The 16,510-nt window shown below is 52.3% G+C and overlaps 1 protein-coding gene across 6 annotated transcripts; it reads left to right on the top strand.

Annotated features, from left to right (window-relative positions):
* Positions 1–2,062: 2,062 nt before the first annotated feature.
* On the top strand, positions 2,063–12,609 carry Mthfsd (methenyltetrahydrofolate synthetase domain containing). Of its 6 annotated transcripts, none has more exons than XM_031341610.1 (8): positions 2,063–2,257; positions 3,623–3,726; positions 4,771–4,884; positions 5,649–5,762; positions 7,326–7,416; positions 8,804–8,916; positions 9,088–9,213; positions 11,419–12,609. In XM_031341610.1, the coding sequence occupies exons 1-8, from the start codon at positions 2,242–2,244 to the stop codon at positions 11,857–11,859; spliced, it is 1,119 nt and encodes a 372-aa protein (XP_031197470.1). In that variant the 5' UTR covers positions 2,063–2,241; the 3' UTR covers positions 11,860–12,609. The 6 variants fall into 6 exon arrangements, with proteins under 6 accessions (XP_031197470.1, XP_031197469.1, XP_031197472.1 ...); XM_031341609.1 differs by lacking the exon at positions 4,771–4,884 and adding an exon at positions 4,915–5,028 and having other exon boundaries at positions 2,070–2,257; XM_031341612.1 differs by lacking the exon at positions 4,771–4,884 and adding an exon at positions 4,915–5,028 and having other exon boundaries at positions 2,070–2,257; positions 3,607–3,726.
* Positions 12,610–16,510: the final 3,901 nt, after the last annotated feature.

The raw sequence follows: 16,510 nt of genomic DNA, 5'->3' as shown, positions 1-16,510 counted from the left end.
TACCCTGTTCCTTTTTTTTTTTTCAGCTACACCAGTCAGTGTGGTGGGATCTGCTTGCACTCGCCGCCACCAGGCCACAAGAGGCAGGAGAGGACATCAGGGCAGGCTAGACCCCATGCTGTTAGGATCTCTTCCTTTTTGAATTAAAAAATGTTTTGCATTTCTTTGTCTGGGGGTAGGGGGAGATGCACCAGGTTGACTGTGCTGAGGTCAGAGGGCAGCTTCAGGAGTCAGAAGGCAGCTCCCTCCTTCCACCATGTAGGCTCTGGGCTCTGAGGTCTTGCCTCATAATACAAAATAAATAAAGAGATGATTGTGAAAAACCTGCTGGAGAGGTGTTCTCTCCACTTCCAGGGAAATGTTTAATCTAAGAGAGGGTTTCGGGAAAGTGGGCCAGGTAGCCCAGTGTCAAAAGCCCAGTTCCTAGTCCTTTCTCTGAGGGCATTCTGACATAGGAATGACAATTCTAGAGCCCAGAGGACACCGGACAGGACACTGCTGTTCCCTCCATACCATATGCTCCAGTTGGGCATTTGGAGTTAGAAAGGGCTCATTCGGTAGAATGCTTGCCTTGTAAGAAGCACTCATGTTAAAGAATACAAATAAAAATCTGGGTATGTGAGTGTGCATCTGGAAATGCAGTGGAGACAGGCAGATTCCTGGGGGTAGGTCAGAAAACAAGCTGGGTGGCTCTTGAGGGTGTCACCAGCTTCCTTACACCTGTACACATAGGATGATGACTCCAACACACACACACACACACACACACACACACACACACACACACGAAAACAGAAAGAACATGCAAGCTGAGGTGCGGTGACACTGGCCTGTAATCCTAGCACATGGGGACTTGGGAGGCTGAGGCAGGAGGAATGTGAGTTCAAGGTCAGAACAGAGTACAACCCTGTCTCAAAATACCTAAAGGAACAGGAAGAGGCAGAAGAAAAGAGGAAACTAGGCAGGAAGAGAAAAAGAAGATGGGGTTGGCGACGGGGCAGAAAAAGCAAACATTAACCAGGCTTGGTGGCTCACAACTTTACTCCCAGCCCTTGGGAGATTTCAAGTCCCTCCCCTACACACACACACACACACACACACACACACACATCTGCTAAAACTGGAACCAGGTGCCAGAACCAGTATGACCAACATAGCCTGAGATGAACAAAGGCTCCAGTGGGCCCAGCACTTCTGCATTTCTGCCGTCCCTGGCTTACAACCCTCTTCATTTCAGGAGTGCCTTTCCTTTATAAACAGTCTTTATTTTTATGTCTAACCATGTGTTCCTGGTACAATTCTTGGTACAGAAAGTTGGAGATCCTAGATCCACTTCTATATACAGGTTTCCTTGTTAACCTTGAATTTCAAGAGATGTTTTATAGGTACTATACATACTTGCATATATACATATACACACACACACATATATATACATATACTATTATGTGAATTGAATTTGAATTATTTAGTGATCCAGTGGGTCAAACTTGAGGCTTTAAGTGTGCTAAGCAAGAGCGCTATCACTGAGCTACACCCCCCAACATGTCTTTTTAAACTGTTAAACCTTACAAGTCAAACTTCACAAGGCTGGTGTATAGAAAGTACATCTGTCTTTCTTGTTATTTATGGCTGGTGCCTTGGTGGTGCAAGCCTTTTATCCCAATACTTGGGAGGCAGAGGCGCTCGAATCTCCAATTTTGAGGCCAGCCTGAATACAGAGTGAGTTCCAGGGCAGCCAGGACTACATAGAGAAACTCCGACTCGACGAAAACAAAACCAAAGATGGTATGTGTGTGTGTGTGTGTGTGTGTGTACACAGCTTGTGAAGGTCAAAGACAACTTTAGGGAGTCATTTTTCTTCTTCCACCCTGTGGTGTAGGTACTGAGAATCAAACTCAAGTTGTAGGGCAACAAGCGCCCTCACTTGCTGAGCCATCTCGTTGGCCCTTATGTGTTATATGATCTATATAATATAAATGCATGCGTGTTGTGTGCCTGCGTGTCCCGGGCACGCGTTCTAAGGCGGCTCCAGCGGTGGCCTCGCGTCCTCTTAGGCGTCAGTGCTACTGCTTGGGAACCCCAAACCAAGAACGAGAGCCCCGCCGACTGCATCACCCGCGCGTGCGCAAGCCTCGCGGTTTACTAGCTTCAGTGCGCAGGTGCAGCACGAAGCCAGGCGCCTGATGTCACTAGCGCGCCGGGATACGCTACGGAGCGTCGCTCGGTGACGTCTTCGCCATGGAGACCCAAGAGGGTGAGAACCGAGGGCAAAGGGGAAACCGAGGCTGGGACGGCACCGTGGTCCCCGTGGTCCGCATGCGTGGGGAGCACGCGGCTGGGCCTGTTACCGCAGGGAGGGAGGGTCAGCCCCGCCCTCACCCTGCCGGGCTAGACAAGTTTAAACCAGCCAGGATAGGGAGGTCGCGCAGCGTCTAGCACTCGCCCAGCAGGTTCCCTGCCCGCGCTGCAAAGCGTTTTCCACAATTAGGAAACGTGTGCACCAGCCGCGAAAGTATGGAAAGCATCCATTACTGGTCAGTGGGGTCTGCTACTGCAAACGCTGTGATACCAGCTGGAGAGAGAGAGGAGAGCGAGAGAGAAAGTGAAAAAAAGAGAAAGAGAGAGCGAGCGGGAAAGGAAGGGAGTGGAGTGGAGAAGAGAGAGTTAGAGCGGAGGGAGAAGAGAGCGAGCGCAGAAAGAGCAAGAGCTCAGTGGTTAAGGGCGTTTGTTGGAAAGGACTGGAGTTCAGGCCCAGCAAGCCTATGCGGTGGCTCACAAGTCCAGTTCCACGGGAACGGACCCAATGCCCTCCCGTAAGTGCATGCACCACCCACTAGTAGAAAGCAGGTTGCTGGCGGTGCACATATACAATGAGTACATCTTTGGTTTTGTTTTCTTCGAGTCGGAGTTCCTCTATGTAGTCCTGGCTGCCCTGGAACTCACTCTGTATTTCAGGCTGGCCTCAAAATTGGAGATTCGAGCGCCTCTGCCTCCCAAGAATTGGGATAAAAGGCTTGCACCACCAAGGCACCAGCCATAAATAACAAGAAAGACAGATGTACTTTCTATACACCAGCCTTGTGAAGTTTGTAAGGTTTAATAGTTTAAAAGGACATGTTGGGGGGTGTAGCTCAGTGATAGCGCTCTTGCTTAGCACACTTAAAGCCTCAAGTTTGACCCACTGGATCACTAAATAATTCAAAAGACTACTTTCTAGCCAGACCTGGTAGCACACACATAACCCTCACTCTTTGGGGGCTGAAGGAAGAGCACTTCAGGTTCAAGTGCCATCTTGAACAAAGAGACACCCTGCCTCCAAAAGGTGTGTAGCTCACTAGTAGAAAGCTTGCCTAGTATGTGGAGCCGCTAGTACTTCAGAGAAAAGAATACAAATTCATTTACAGCTAGGTTTTACAGTATGCTCCAGCTTCCTAGCAGAAATGAAGGTGCTTCTCTCAACTGGTGAGGGAGCTCGAGGGAAAACTAATATTTTTGATTATCTTAAGCTGGTCTGATGTCACAAATTCCTGTGCAAATGGTGTCACAAGAGCAGGTATACTTGTGCCCACGTGCATTGTGGGGTTGCTTATCAGTACGTTACAGTCCTTCGCTGCCTTAGGTGTCTCCAAGCAAAGCATACGTGAACGGATTTGGGACTATATGGAATCCCATGACATAGCTGACTTCCCCCGACCTGTTCATCACAGGATCCCCAACTTCAAGGTAGTGTTCCTGGGGTTGTTAGAAGGGGATCAGGCTATTCGTTTCAGGGGCACAGCTCCCCTGCTTTGTGGTGGGACGGATTTGGGGAGGGCATGGTGTGCGGAGGCTGCGTCCAGAGGGCCTGGAGGGCACGTGGTGTTTGGATGAGGCTTACTCCATCACTCCTTGAGCCACAGTCTCTGCACTTTGGTGGCTCCCAGTGCTTTTCACGGAGCTGGCCTCCCTCAGCCACTTAGGGGGGGGGCTTGTGAAGCCCACAGAGGAAAGCCCAGCCTTTAGTTTCAGCCCTGGGCCTCAAGGTCCTAACATCAAAATGTAAGTCAACCCAAGATGACGATTGCCTATAGTTTGCCTTAAGGAGGCGGTGTGAGCCAGGTGCTGGCTCAGGTTGGCCTTCCTGGCAGGCAGAGGCAGGGGGATCAGGAGTTTAAGGTCATCCACAGCTACATTGTGAGTTGGAGGCCTGACTGGGCTGCAGAAGACTGTCTCAGAGGTGTTTGAAAAAATCTGAAGTGTTTTGTGAAGACATACCAAGGCCCTCGTGGGCTTAAAACCAGGCATCCACCTGCACTCTGTGTTGCCTGGACTTTCTCCCTGCCCTGGCCTAGCTCTGGTCCTTGACTGAGCATGCTGCAGACTGCAGGGCCTCTGGAGACCATCCCTTCTACGTCTTGTTTCTGTGTTCTGTGGGAGACAGATGGATTTCAGGGAAGAGGGTGTGGGAAGCCCAGGACCAGCTCATAGTATGTGGACTGAATCAGACAAATCAAACAAGGCTTCGGGCCTCCTGTTCTTCTGCTGGGTAGTGCCTACACAAGCTCCAGTCTTTTGTGGAAATCCTGCAGATTCTGCCCTTGAGATCTGTGCTCTCTTCAGAGTTTTCTTCTAGTAAACACTGAGTTCTGGGTTAGCCCCTTCCCACCCTGTGCTCTTCCTGTCTCCTTGGGGGACCCTGGGCTCCTATATCTGAGCGGATGCTGGGCTGTGATGCCTAGGCCAGACCTAACCCTGTCTTCACAGTGACACGCAGTCACATCTACACAGGGCGCTTCTCATGCAGCGGAGCATTTCCCACACCTTCACGCTTTCGGTGCAGCCAGAACCATTAAAGTCAACCCTGATGCTCCTCAGAGAAACGCCCGCTTCCTGGTGCTGGAGGTAAGGGTGGCACTGTTTCTGCCCACCTAGGGGTCCTACCTGGCTGGCCAGAGCATCAGAGACCTGGAAGTCTTTGCTGGGACACAGGAAGTGAAAGTGGACCCTGATAAGCCCCTGGAAGGTGTCCGCTTACTGGCACTGCAGGTAACTCCACTTTCCAAAGCTGCCCTCAGTCATGAAGGCTCACCTTCCAGAGGACGCTGCATGGGCGGGAGCAGTGTGCTGAGCTAGACCGTGCCATGACCGCAGTTCACTGCAGTCTGCTGCTTTATTACATTGTTACTGTCCTGTTCCTTGAAACAAAACCCGCCTCAGTTAGAAACCTGATACTGTGTCTCCCAGACAGTAGAGTCTGGGTCTAAAGGCGTGGGCCGCCTCTCAAAGCAAAGGGAGCAGCCCAGCAGAGGCCACTTGTCTCCTACTGCTGTCACAGTAACACAGAAGCCTCAGCTGTGCAGGGCGCCTTCCACGCGGTCCAGGAAGGAAGGGTGGTGATGTGGGGGCTCCTACCCTGTTCTCGAAGCTGAACAGGATTGAGCGGGATTGGCCCATGAGACAGCAGGGAGTTGGTGGGGGTGGCACAGGGGATGGACACACTCCTGTACTATCACCGACAGTCCCTTTGTGGCCCAGAGGGGAACCGGGCAGGAGAAAAGAAGCAGCCTGGATCTGCTCAGGTGTTCCTTAGCCCTTATCCCTTTCCTCCTGCCTCGGGGAAAACAGGCGCCCGCCCTGTAGTTGACTGACTGTCTTCTCCCTCAAAGAGCAAAAAAACACTGCTGGTCCCAACACCACGACTGAGAACAGGGCTGTTTAACAAGATCATACCACCGCCTGGAGCCACCAAAGACACGCTGAGGAAATGTGCCACTTCCCAGGTGAGTGCTGGAAGCTCCCACCTTCAGGGGCTGTGCTCATGAGTCACTGTACTGTAAAGTAGAACACCACGGAGTGGGGCTTACACAGCGTGGTGAGAGCAGACACACTCAGTAGCTCCATCCATGCAGTAGATCCTTGACTGGATGGTTTCACCAGGAGAGCTGGTGAGACCCAGTATCGAGCACTCTGGCGCCCTCTTGTGGTGGGTTTGGTGCTGTGCACCTGTCATTTGGAACTGCTGACAGGAGCCTGATTGCCTGCCACCAGACACTTCATAGTCCCACTAAACTGGTCTGGAGATACACTCAAGGGATGGAGAGCCAGGGTTCGCATCTTACGTAAATAGCACTTGGTAGCTTTTTAAAGAACCATAAAACCCATGTCATTTCCATAAGAGGATTGTCCCCTGAGTCTAACATGTAGTGGTTGATTGATTCACCATTTCCACATAACTTTTCTTATTGAAAAAATAGGATTGTCGGGGGGCAACAATCAGAATGTAAATAAATAAAATAGACTTTTGAAAAAAAAGAAAAAATAGAATTGTTTACAGCTTACAAAAATGTGTACACTGCGCTATAAAGATAGAATGTGAGTGCATAGAGGGCTGGTTTTGGTGGTGCACATCTGAAATCAGCTGCTGGGCAAGCTGGTGTGGGAGCATAGCTGTCCAGACATGCCTTGGCCTCTCAGAGTAAAGATTAAAAGGAAGAATGTGTGCTTGCATGTGTGTGCAGTGTATAGTGTGTGTGTGTGTGTGTGTGTGTGTGTGTAACGCACCTCACTAGAGCTCTTCCGTAGCATGTATGAGGCCCCATATTCCATCCCATCACTGAAAGAAAATGGGAAAAGATTTTTTAAAAGAGAAGGAAAAGTAAGATAAACCGTGGTTCTGGTCAAATCCAGACCCACAGCTCAGGGTTCTCGGAGACAGGGTGGCACTCAGCCCCGGGCCCCAACTCAGGAAGGGAGGAGCCTGTTCCCAGGGCCACAGAGAGGGACGGCACAAAAGGGTGTGTGCTTCAGGCATGCCCAGCAATGTGCTTCAGGCTCACCCACACTGATCTTGCCAGGTCTCCGACCTGCTACAGGGAAACAGTTTCCTCACACTTTATACAGGCTTCTGATGGTCAGGATGGGTGGCTGCACTTGGGATCCATTTCCAGAAGCAGGAGTGCCTACATGAAGCCACAGCCACACGGGGGTGCCTACCGTTCCTAAGGTGCATAACCTATGGCCTCATTTCAAACAGGCATCCTGGTGTCCCTGTGCTGTGAGGAACCTGAAGCTCCTGTGGCTCACCAGGCTCCGTCCTGCTCATGTCCCTCCCACCTGGTGCTTGCTCCACCACCCCATGGTGCTCACCGGCATTAGTGCTGTGTGACTGTGTGATCAGCTCTCTCTGGCAGTCTTCCTGGGATAGGGACTGTAGGAGACTCACCCTCCTGATGACTCCCAGAACTGGCTGTCTCAGGACACTGCCTCCCGGAGGGTGGTATGGGACTCACACCCACTCTGCCCACTTGGAGACTGTGAGCCCTGTCTCACATTTCCCTTCACAGGGTGTGCGGAACTTCAGTGTCCCAGTGGGCTTGGATTCCAACGTCCTCGTGGATTTGGTTGTGGTGGGATGTGTTGCTGTGTCTGAGAAAGGTAAGCTAGAGAGACGGGCCGTCTGGATGTTCCTGAAGGCTGCCCTGTGCACCCCCCGCTCGCCACTGGCCATGCTGAGAGCTGACGCCAGCCCCTGTGCCGCTCACCTGGACAGGCTTGGTCCTGTTTAATCAGTCCACGTCATGTGCTGAGTGTGATAGGGGCGGGAGGGATTGAGTCTCCCACCTCAACTAGCGCAGTCTGGAGCATCCTCACAGGCCTCTGTGGAGGCCTGCCTGCTCATGGTTGGAATTATCCAACAATAACTTCTAGCAGACTGATGTTGAGCCGTAATCTCTCTCCTGCCTTTAGTTTTGGGCTTTAAAGATAGAGTGTTGCTGTTTAGCTCAGGCTAGCTTACAGTCTCCATACAGTGTCCTTACGATCTTCTCTACTGTATACTCCTAGTCGCCTTCCCTCAGGTTCCCAGTCCTATCCAATTCCTTCCAGACTCCCATGCATGTGTGCCACCATGGAGGACAGTGGTTCTCAACCTGTGGGTCGTGACCCCTCTGGGGCTCACATATCAGATATTTACATTACAATTCATGACAGTCGGAAAACTACAGCTTTGATGTACCACTGAAGTAATTGTATGGTTGGAGGTCAGCCCAACATAAAGAACTGTATTAAAGGGATGCAGGGTTAAGATAGTTGGAAGCCTCCTGCCTGCCTGTTTCCTGCCTCAGCTCACCTGGCCATGTAGCCTGCACATACCATCTGCTGCCTCTCTGTCCCTTTGTCTCCGTGTATTCCTTTGTGCATGTATTTCTGACTGTCAGGAGCTCAGGCAGGTCTCGGTCTTAGAGAGGCATCTCGGTGGTGTGCTTGCTCCTGGGGTGATGCTGTGGCAGTACCCAGACCCCAGGTGAGGAGAGCCTGGGCCCACACCGGAAGCCAAAGGCCATTACTTCTTGCTCACTGCTTTGGTCCTTGTTCTTCTGCCTGCATGAGTCCACAACTGTGAAGCCTGCTATGCCCAGCCTCCCCTTCCCATCCGCCTTTTGTTCCTGGGACAGGAAAACCAAACACCTGTCCCTCGAAGTAGAGCTTTCTTCTGTATCTTCACACACTGACTTTCGGTTCGGATGCCAGCCTCTGAGCCAGCCTCTGAGTGCTGACGGCAGCTCTGTGCCACAGCACCTGGCCCTGCCCATTGCTTTTCACGGTGTCTTGCTGTCATGACAGACCCCCAAGTGCCACTGTGGTCACTACACATGGCATCTGAGGCTCCCTCAGTCACTGTGTACTTTCAGTGTTGGTGCCTGTGGGTTTATGCTCCAGGCCCCCAGTGGGTGGTGGTGAACAAAAGGAACTCTGGGATCCCGTCCTCTCCACAGAAGCCTGACAGGAACTCCACTTCTGCTGTGCCCATCTCATCTCTTAGGCTGGCGAATTGGAAAGGGAGAAGGCTACGCTGATCTTGAATATGCCATGATGGTGTCAATGGGAGCTGTCCACGAGGGGACGCCGGTTGTCACGATTGTCCACGATTGCCAGGTACATCCTGCAGACCTGTCACCGGTGCCCCTGCCAGCTGCTCCAGGAGTTGGGGGTTGGGAGAAACACCTGCTCCTCCTCATGCCTGCCATTAGAGGTGTCGATTGGCGATGCTCGGTTCCTTCTAGGTAAGCCTGCTATAACCTGACTGTCAGTCTCCACCTTGTCCAGGTTGTTGACATCCCTGAGGCTCTTCTGGAGGACCACGACCTCACAGTTGACTACATCCTCACTCCCACCAGGGTCATCACTACAGGCTGTGCACGCCCAAAGCCAACAGGCATCATCTGGTCCAAGGTGGGTCATCACTGTGGCTGATGTGGAGTACTGTAGTGGCTCTCGTGGTGTTCCTTGTGTCCTGACCACTGTCCACTAGCCTGTGTGGATGGGTATCATAACTCTGAATGGTGTAGCCCAAGTGGCCTCTTCAAGCTGAGCCCTAGAGTCTTACCCAGGAAGCAGTGATGGAGACGGAGGGTCACTGTGCTCTGGCTCCCTTGCCAATGATTTTCATTCTCTGTGTCTCTATCTCTGTTTCTGTGTGTGTGTTCATGTGTGTGCATGTGCCGAGGTCAGAGATCAGCTTTGGATGTCGTTCCTCGGGGTATACACTGCCATGCCCTGCAGGGTTTCCTGTATTTGTTGCTTTTGCAGCTCTGTGGGGTTGAACTTAGGGCCTTGTGATGCTGGGCAAGTGCTTTGCCACTGAGCTGCCTCACGGCCCGTTGCCTGTTTTGTTTTGGAGGCAGTGTTCACTGTCTAGGTCTCTCAGGTAGCCAGGTAACAAGCCTACACTGCCAGCCCCAACTTGCAAACTTCTAGGTGATTGACACGTGAAAGTCAAATCCATGTTTGTTTTTGGAGGATGGAATGTTTATCTTTTGTGTGGTTAACAAGTAGCATTTTCATTTCATGTGGCATGTTGACAGCAGTAACGACCATTCCTAATTGCCAGTCAGGAAAAGTAGGTTCCATGTCAGCCTGGGCAGCAGCAGCAACTTCATTCTGTAAGCCCAGATGTAAGCAGCTGGGAAATGGCAAAGTCAATGGGGCCACACTGGGCGTCATCACTCCCTACTCAAAACAGGCTGCTCTAGAGAGGAGTGACACCTGGCTTCACAGTAGCCTGAGCATCGGGACATACTGTTATCTTGGTTTGAGCTACTCGGCTTGATAGGAAAGCAACCTCAGAGCCTGAGAGCTGACCTGAAGTACACACTGTAGAGAGCTGACCTCATGTGCACACTGTAGAGAGCTGACGTGCACACTGTAGAGAGCTGACGTGCACACTGTAGAGAGCTGACGTGCACACTGTAGAGAGCTGATGTGCACACTGTAGAGAGCCAGTGTGATCTCAAGTGGCCTGTAGAGAGCCTGCTTTGGAGCCATGGCTGTTCTCTCAGTGCTTCCTCAGCTGCTCTGTGGCCCCCAAAGACAGGAGAAAATTGTCTCTGGTGGCTGCGAATTGTCAGAAAGGACTAAACAGGTCTGACTCCTGGTCCGCTGCAGGTACAGTTGTTCAGGTTGAACAACTGGCTCAGTCCAGATAGTCGGCCAGTGGGCTGGTGATGGAGCCATGGCCCTCAGGGCCCTCCCCCTTCCAGCCATGTTTGTGCACATGGGTCAGGCACTGGCTCATTCTCCAGGGCACACTCTGCCTGCCTTCTGCTGTCTGCAGGTTGTTGGGATGTTGTGGCCAACTATACCAACCAGTTAGGGCTGTGCAAAGCCCCGTAGGCTGGCACTGAGCTCAAGCTGTTCATGTAGCCAGTTGGTGGCCTTCTGCTAGGGAGTGCTGCATGAGTCATGCTCCATGTCACACTGGCCTGGCTGTGTGCGTAGGGCCAGGTCTCGCTCTGACCCAAGAGATGCTCTTCAGCACGTAAAGGACTCTGTCCAGCCACAGGCACAGTAGATGCCCTTTGTGTCCTTTGTGAATACCAGCGACTGCAGGAGCCTCTTGTAAGCGGGTGGCCCACTAAGGAGCCCCAGGTCTTTCTTCTTCCTGGGCCTCTAGGAAGGTAGAGGCCTGTTCCACCCTCCCTGTGGCACACGAAGGACCAATCTGGACAACTTCAGAGTGCCGGGATCTCATTCAGGCTGACGTGGGGTCAGCTGCGGGTTGGTGACTTTCATTAAGCAATGGAATCTCAGCCAGTTCTGGCAGTGCAGGCTTCTCATGCTGGCACCCTGGATGCTGAGGCAGGAGAATGGCAGGTTTGGTGTCAGACAAACCTGGGCTATATGATGAGGCTTTGTCTCAAAATAAAAACAAGGGGCTGGGCTGTAGCCCAATGAGTTCTTGTCCTGACTGTGAGGGCCTGTGCTTTACTCCCAGAGCAGTGGAGTCTTCTCTCCCCAGAGACTGAGCAGGGCCCTCAGCATCCTTCCGTGCATATGGGGTGTGGCATTGCCAGAATTCCTCCTGAGCGTGTGGGCGTGGCCTTGGTATGACTACTCCCTGGTCACCCTAAGACCAGCTGTGGCTCCTTTCTCTTTCAGGTCAGCTGTGAGATGCTTACAAAAATCCCAGTGCTCAGGAGCCTCCGTGAGCGAGAGAAACGGGCGGGGAAGGATGTCACTCTTCAGGACGAGCCTGGCAGCCAGCAGCCAGCTCTAAGCACTGTCAGGAAACCCCAGGATAGACCACAAACAGGTTTCCGAGGAGAGTCCCATAGTCCCCTGCAGGGGATGGACACCCAACTAGCTGCCACTGTGTGCGTGGGAAACCTGCCCTATAATATGCGTGTGCGTGAGCTGAAGAGAGCCCTCCAGGAGCTGGGGGCAATGCCTCTGAGGCTTACCTGGCAGGGGCCGCAGCACAGGGCAATTCTATACTATACAGACTCAGCCACTGCCCAGCAGGCTGCCTCTCTCCTACAGGGCCTACATCTGGGTGCCAACGCCTTGAGGGTGTCCCTGGGGTGGCAGAGGGATACGTGAGCTGGTGAGCAGCCCCCAGCAGAAGAGTCATCCTTTCTGCCGCTGGGATGTGTCTGCCATGTGACAATTTGCCATCGGTGATGACCTGCTGCTGTGTGAGGCGCCTGCGCTGTTCTTCCTGGGAAGAGGTCATGCTTCCCTAATGGGTAGGGATGAGAGCAAGCAGCACATCACGACGCCCAGGGTGCTCAAGCTCCAGCCCGTTCCAGTTCTGGTTCTTGTGAAATCCACGTGATGTTCTCTGGGTGCAGAAGGTTCAGGGACAGCAGCCCGGACAAGAGGTAGACAGTGGAGACCTGCTTCAGGGTCTTCAAGGAGGAGAGCAGAGGCCTAAAGAAATGAGGCCATTGCAGGGATCCAGCCGAGTGTCCTTGGCGACCCCCCAGCCCAGCAGAGCAGGCGTTGGGAGGGCGGGGCCTCTGCAAACCTCAAGCGAAACCCTGCATTGTGCACATGCGTGATGGCGTCTACCCAGGCTGCTTAGGGCCACGCCATCCCTCAGGTGGGGATGTGAGGAGCATGACGGCTGCCTGTGCTCTCCCAGAAGCACGTGTGCCATTGATCCTAAGGAAAAACATAAGCACATAGGTGGAGGGTTTATTCTGTTCAAATATGCACGCCTGGCAAGTTTCTCATTTGTTTGTTTGTTTGTTTGTTTACCAATGGGTCTTCCACAGTGTCTGTCAGCATTGTCCTTTGACCAGGAAGGGTAGGCCTCACTTATATTAAAGGATAAGAACTTGTAACATATGTCTCCTTGCAGGATCCAGTCTTAGAAAACAGCTAGTTCAGTAACCACCACTTCCAGGTTGTCACAGGTGACGTGTGGAGTGGCTGTGGGAAGCAGGCTCAGGCTGTACTGTCACCGTGCTTGCTTGGCCCCCACAGCCACTGGCCACCCCATCCTCACTTGCTCTGCTTTCCTCAGGCTTCTGCCTGCATTTGGGTCCTTGCCTGCCACTTGTGTCCTTTCTTACCATTGATGTCCCGGTGGAACAGCACCTGCAGGTTAGCAGGATGGAGCTATTTATTCCCTCCTGCTGCAGACTGGCAGGACATGAGCAGCAATTCAGGCCTTCCACCTAGCGTGGGCCTCTGGTCCCTTGTGGCTAGAATAATCTAGATGTGTTGACACACAGTCTAAGCCACTGGTGTATTTGTGTAAAGTGTGTAAGCGCTGAAGGCCAGATGCCCTCAGTCGAAGCCCTGGTAGATGCTACAGGGCATACCCCTGCCTCAGGATGCCTTTGAGGTCTGGTTCTCCAGTTGACCGGAGCCACAGGTGACAAAGTCACTGCGTTGTCACTACAGTTGTATAGCACACATAATCAAAATGGACAGAAAGCTACTGTCAGGTGCCAAGGTGGTGAAGGCACTGTAAGCGTCACTACAGGGCTCTGGGCCCCTCCACACTTCCACTCATGGTTTTCTGCTTTGCCAGTAGTGAAAACCTGCGCAGGAGGTTGGCTGTTTGGAAGAATTCTTCGGGGCTGCATCTCACCCTGGCTGGCTTCCGTGATGAGCCATCATGACCAAAGCAACTTGGGAGGAAAGGGCTCATTTCATTCACAATTCCATATAACAGTGAGGCCAGGAACTCAAGCAGGGCAGGAACCTGGAACAGGAGCTGATGCAGAGGCCCTGGAGGGGTACTGCTTACTGGCTTGCTCCACATGGCTTGCTCAGCTTGTTTTCTTACAGAACCCAGGACCAGCAGCCAGGGATGACCCTACCTACAATGTGGTCTGGGCCCTCCCTCATCAATCATTCATAAGAAAATGTTTTACAGGCTTCTCTGCAGCCTGATCTTATGGAGGCATTTTTCCAATTGAGGTCCCCCCTCAGATGATTCTACTTTGTGTCAGCTTGGCATGAAACTTTCCAGTGCACTGGCCTCTTCCTGTGTGTGCTTGTCCTGCATCCTGACTGATACAGCGCTTGGCATCCTGCCATGATGGACTGATGCCTTGGGCATCTCGAAGAGCTGATGCAGGAAGATACAAACCAACAGAAGACCTGAGTTCAGTTCCCTCCACCCATGATGCCACAAAGCTCACAAGCACCTACAGCTTCAGCTACAGGGATCTGATGTCCGTGTCTGGCCTCCATTAGTACTGCGTGCACACACACACATACGCAAGCACACTAGCAGTAAAACTCATAAGTAGTTGAGACTGGCTGATGAGTTTTACAGAAAGTAGCTGCAGATCCGCAGAAGAATGTCAGTTCCAACATGGCCAGCAAGATCTCAGTAACAGCTCCTCAGGGAACTAAGAAAGCAGATCAGAGGCCAGGGTGCCCCAGAAGGAGAGGCCAGAGCAACAGCAGTCATTGTTCTGAGGAGCAAGATGAAGGCTTGAAGGCTAGAACGCAGGAGAAGAGGCTGCTGAGCAGAGAGGGGTCACTTCAGATGCCTTAGGGTTTCTGTCCTATAACAACACTGTGGCCAAAAGCAGCGTAGGAAGGAAGGGCTTATTTCATCTTACCTGTCCACATCACAGTCTGACCTTGAAGGAAGTCAGGGCAGGGGTGCAAGTCAGCTGATGCAGAGAACATGGAGAAGGACTGCTCCTCACTGCTCGCTAAGCCTGCTTTCCTGTAGAGGCCAGGACTACACAGTTGGTGTAAGACTAGACATCACATTTGGGGAAGTGTGTCTGTCTGTCAGGCACCCACAGCAAGTACCCACAGACCATGGAAACACATATTTAAAGGCACAGGCCTGATGGTCGTCTGTGGCCTGAGATGCAGTTTTCTGTCTTTAAAGAAGGAGCCAACACAGGCTTGCTTCCCAATCCTGGCCTGATGGTGGGTCCTTCCTGGACAGCTGGGCTGCTGTTACCCAGCCACTTCACATCCTAGGCACCTGGGCCCGATGCCACCTTCCTCCAGGTCCAGGACACCTGGCCTGTGTGTGAGCTTCTGAGGTTGCTGTCCTCACAGCCCCAGCAGAAGTGATGAAAGGTAGCCATGCTCCTGCACCTTTACCTGAGCTCTGTGACTAGCACCTCAAATAGATACATCCTAAAGCAAAGAGAACATCAAATTTATTATTTATGGATTTCCTTTTGTGTTCTGTGTTTGTTTGTTTGTTTGTCTGTTTTGAGACAAGGGTTTCTCTGCATAGCCCTTGCCGGCCTGAAACTCACTCTACAGACCAGGCTGGCCTCAAACTCACAGAGATCTGACTGCCTCTGCCTCCCACCACATTCAGCTTCAAATTTCCAAAATATCAAAGTCTTTCTACAAAGCAGATTTGCAAGTAGACCCACGTATATTGGCTACGGTGTAGGTGATACCCAACCATGGTCCTCAGCACTAAAGGTGGGCACTGCCCACCGCTGGCCTCTCACACTCCAAAGTCCCTTTTCCTGCAGTTGGGAGAAAGGCGCGCTCTTCTCCCAAGAATGCAAAGCGCCCTTTGGAGCTTGGTGCAACTCGCTAGGAAATGCTCCAGCCCTCCTCACCAGAAGTCATCCCCCCAATGGCTAAAGTCATATCATGCTTGGTTTGTCATCTGGAGACCAGTCCCATGCAGTGATGGTGCCGGGCTGCCCTGTGGAGAGGATCAGGTGCCCAGCACTGCCAGGACTGTGTGCCATTTTGCAAGAGATCCCAGGCCAGGTGGAGGAGCCCTGAGGAGCTGGTCTCACTGAGGCAGCTGTATAACCTCATGAGTAAGATGACTTATGGTTTTAAGCCACTAAACTCAGGGGTAAATGTTTGTTTCCTTGGGTGATCAATCTCACCTGTCATCACAAGAAGCGATAGGTGCAGGTAAACCAACTATAGACCTGTATTTCCTCTGAAGAATGGCAAGTCACAGGGTATAGGTAGAGGGTTCTGCAGGCAGCTGAGTCCCAGAAGCAGAGCCAAGTTGCTCTTTACGCACAGTGAGCAAGAGCAAGCCAGGGCCATTTGGCAGGAGAGAAAATGAACCCTCCCCTGTGCAGTGACCTTGGCCTTCCTAGGGCAGAAGAAACAGACTTGGGTCTGTGGCATGGGCTTCAGAGTTTACCCAGTGTGCTGGGCCCATCCTGCATCCTTCGGTTCAAGCCTCTCACCTCTAGGCTTTGGCCGCTGCCTTTTGGTGCTCCTGTGGCCATGCTGCAGGTCCGGAGGTCTCTGGAGGTCTTCCTGATCCTCCCCATGCTGCCAAACCCCAGAGAGTCTGGGTCACCCGAGGACTGCCACAGAGACGGTTCACACAAGCAGACTTAAGTAAGTAGCCGCTCTTCTGCTCTCTTGCAGGGGCTTAAGCTCTTACAGGGCTGTCTCCTGTGAATGGAGCCCTTTGTTTTTTCAGGGCCATAAACCTCGAAGGTTGAAATGGGAGCGGACGTGTCTGTGTGGTGTGGATGCTCCATACTTTGGTGGTTGGAAGCCGTAAGCACCGGCCTAGAGGTGCAGAGCTGTGGGTAAGTCTAACATGGCTCCCACCTGCAGGTCCAACAAACCTACCAGAAGGAGCAATTTTCCAGAGAAAGGTCTCAGGCCAGAACTGGCTGAAGTTCTGGAGCCTGGCCCTGTTGAATGAAAAAAGGCTGTTCCCTTAGGGAACACTGACCTGCCACAAGCGGGGCCTCCAGGCCAACTGGAAGCCGCAGCAGCCTGTCAGAACACAGAGAACATTTAGAGGGTGAAGAATTCC

The sequence above is a fragment of the Mastomys coucha genome, unplaced genomic scaffold, assembly GCF_008632895.1.
Source record: "Mastomys coucha isolate ucsf_1 unplaced genomic scaffold, UCSF_Mcou_1 pScaffold22, whole genome shotgun sequence".
Lineage (NCBI taxonomy): Eukaryota > Metazoa > Chordata > Mammalia > Rodentia > Muridae > Mastomys > Mastomys coucha.
The sequence above is the reverse complement of the archived record's forward strand: the minus strand, read 5'-3'. Positions and strand labels throughout refer to the sequence as shown.

What these genes read in the sequence shown, in the direction of transcription:
- Mthfsd (XM_031341610.1), top strand. An exon ending in GGAAATGTGCCACTTCCCAG is followed by an intron (nt 5,763 to 7,325) that starts GTGAGTGCTGGA and finishes TTCCCTTCACAG; the next exon opens with GGTGTGCGGAACTTCAGTGT. An exon ending in CAGGCATCATCTGGTCCAAG is followed by an intron (nt 9,214 to 11,418) that starts GTGGGTCATCAC and finishes TTTCTCTTTCAG; the next exon opens with GTCAGCTGTGAGATGCTTAC.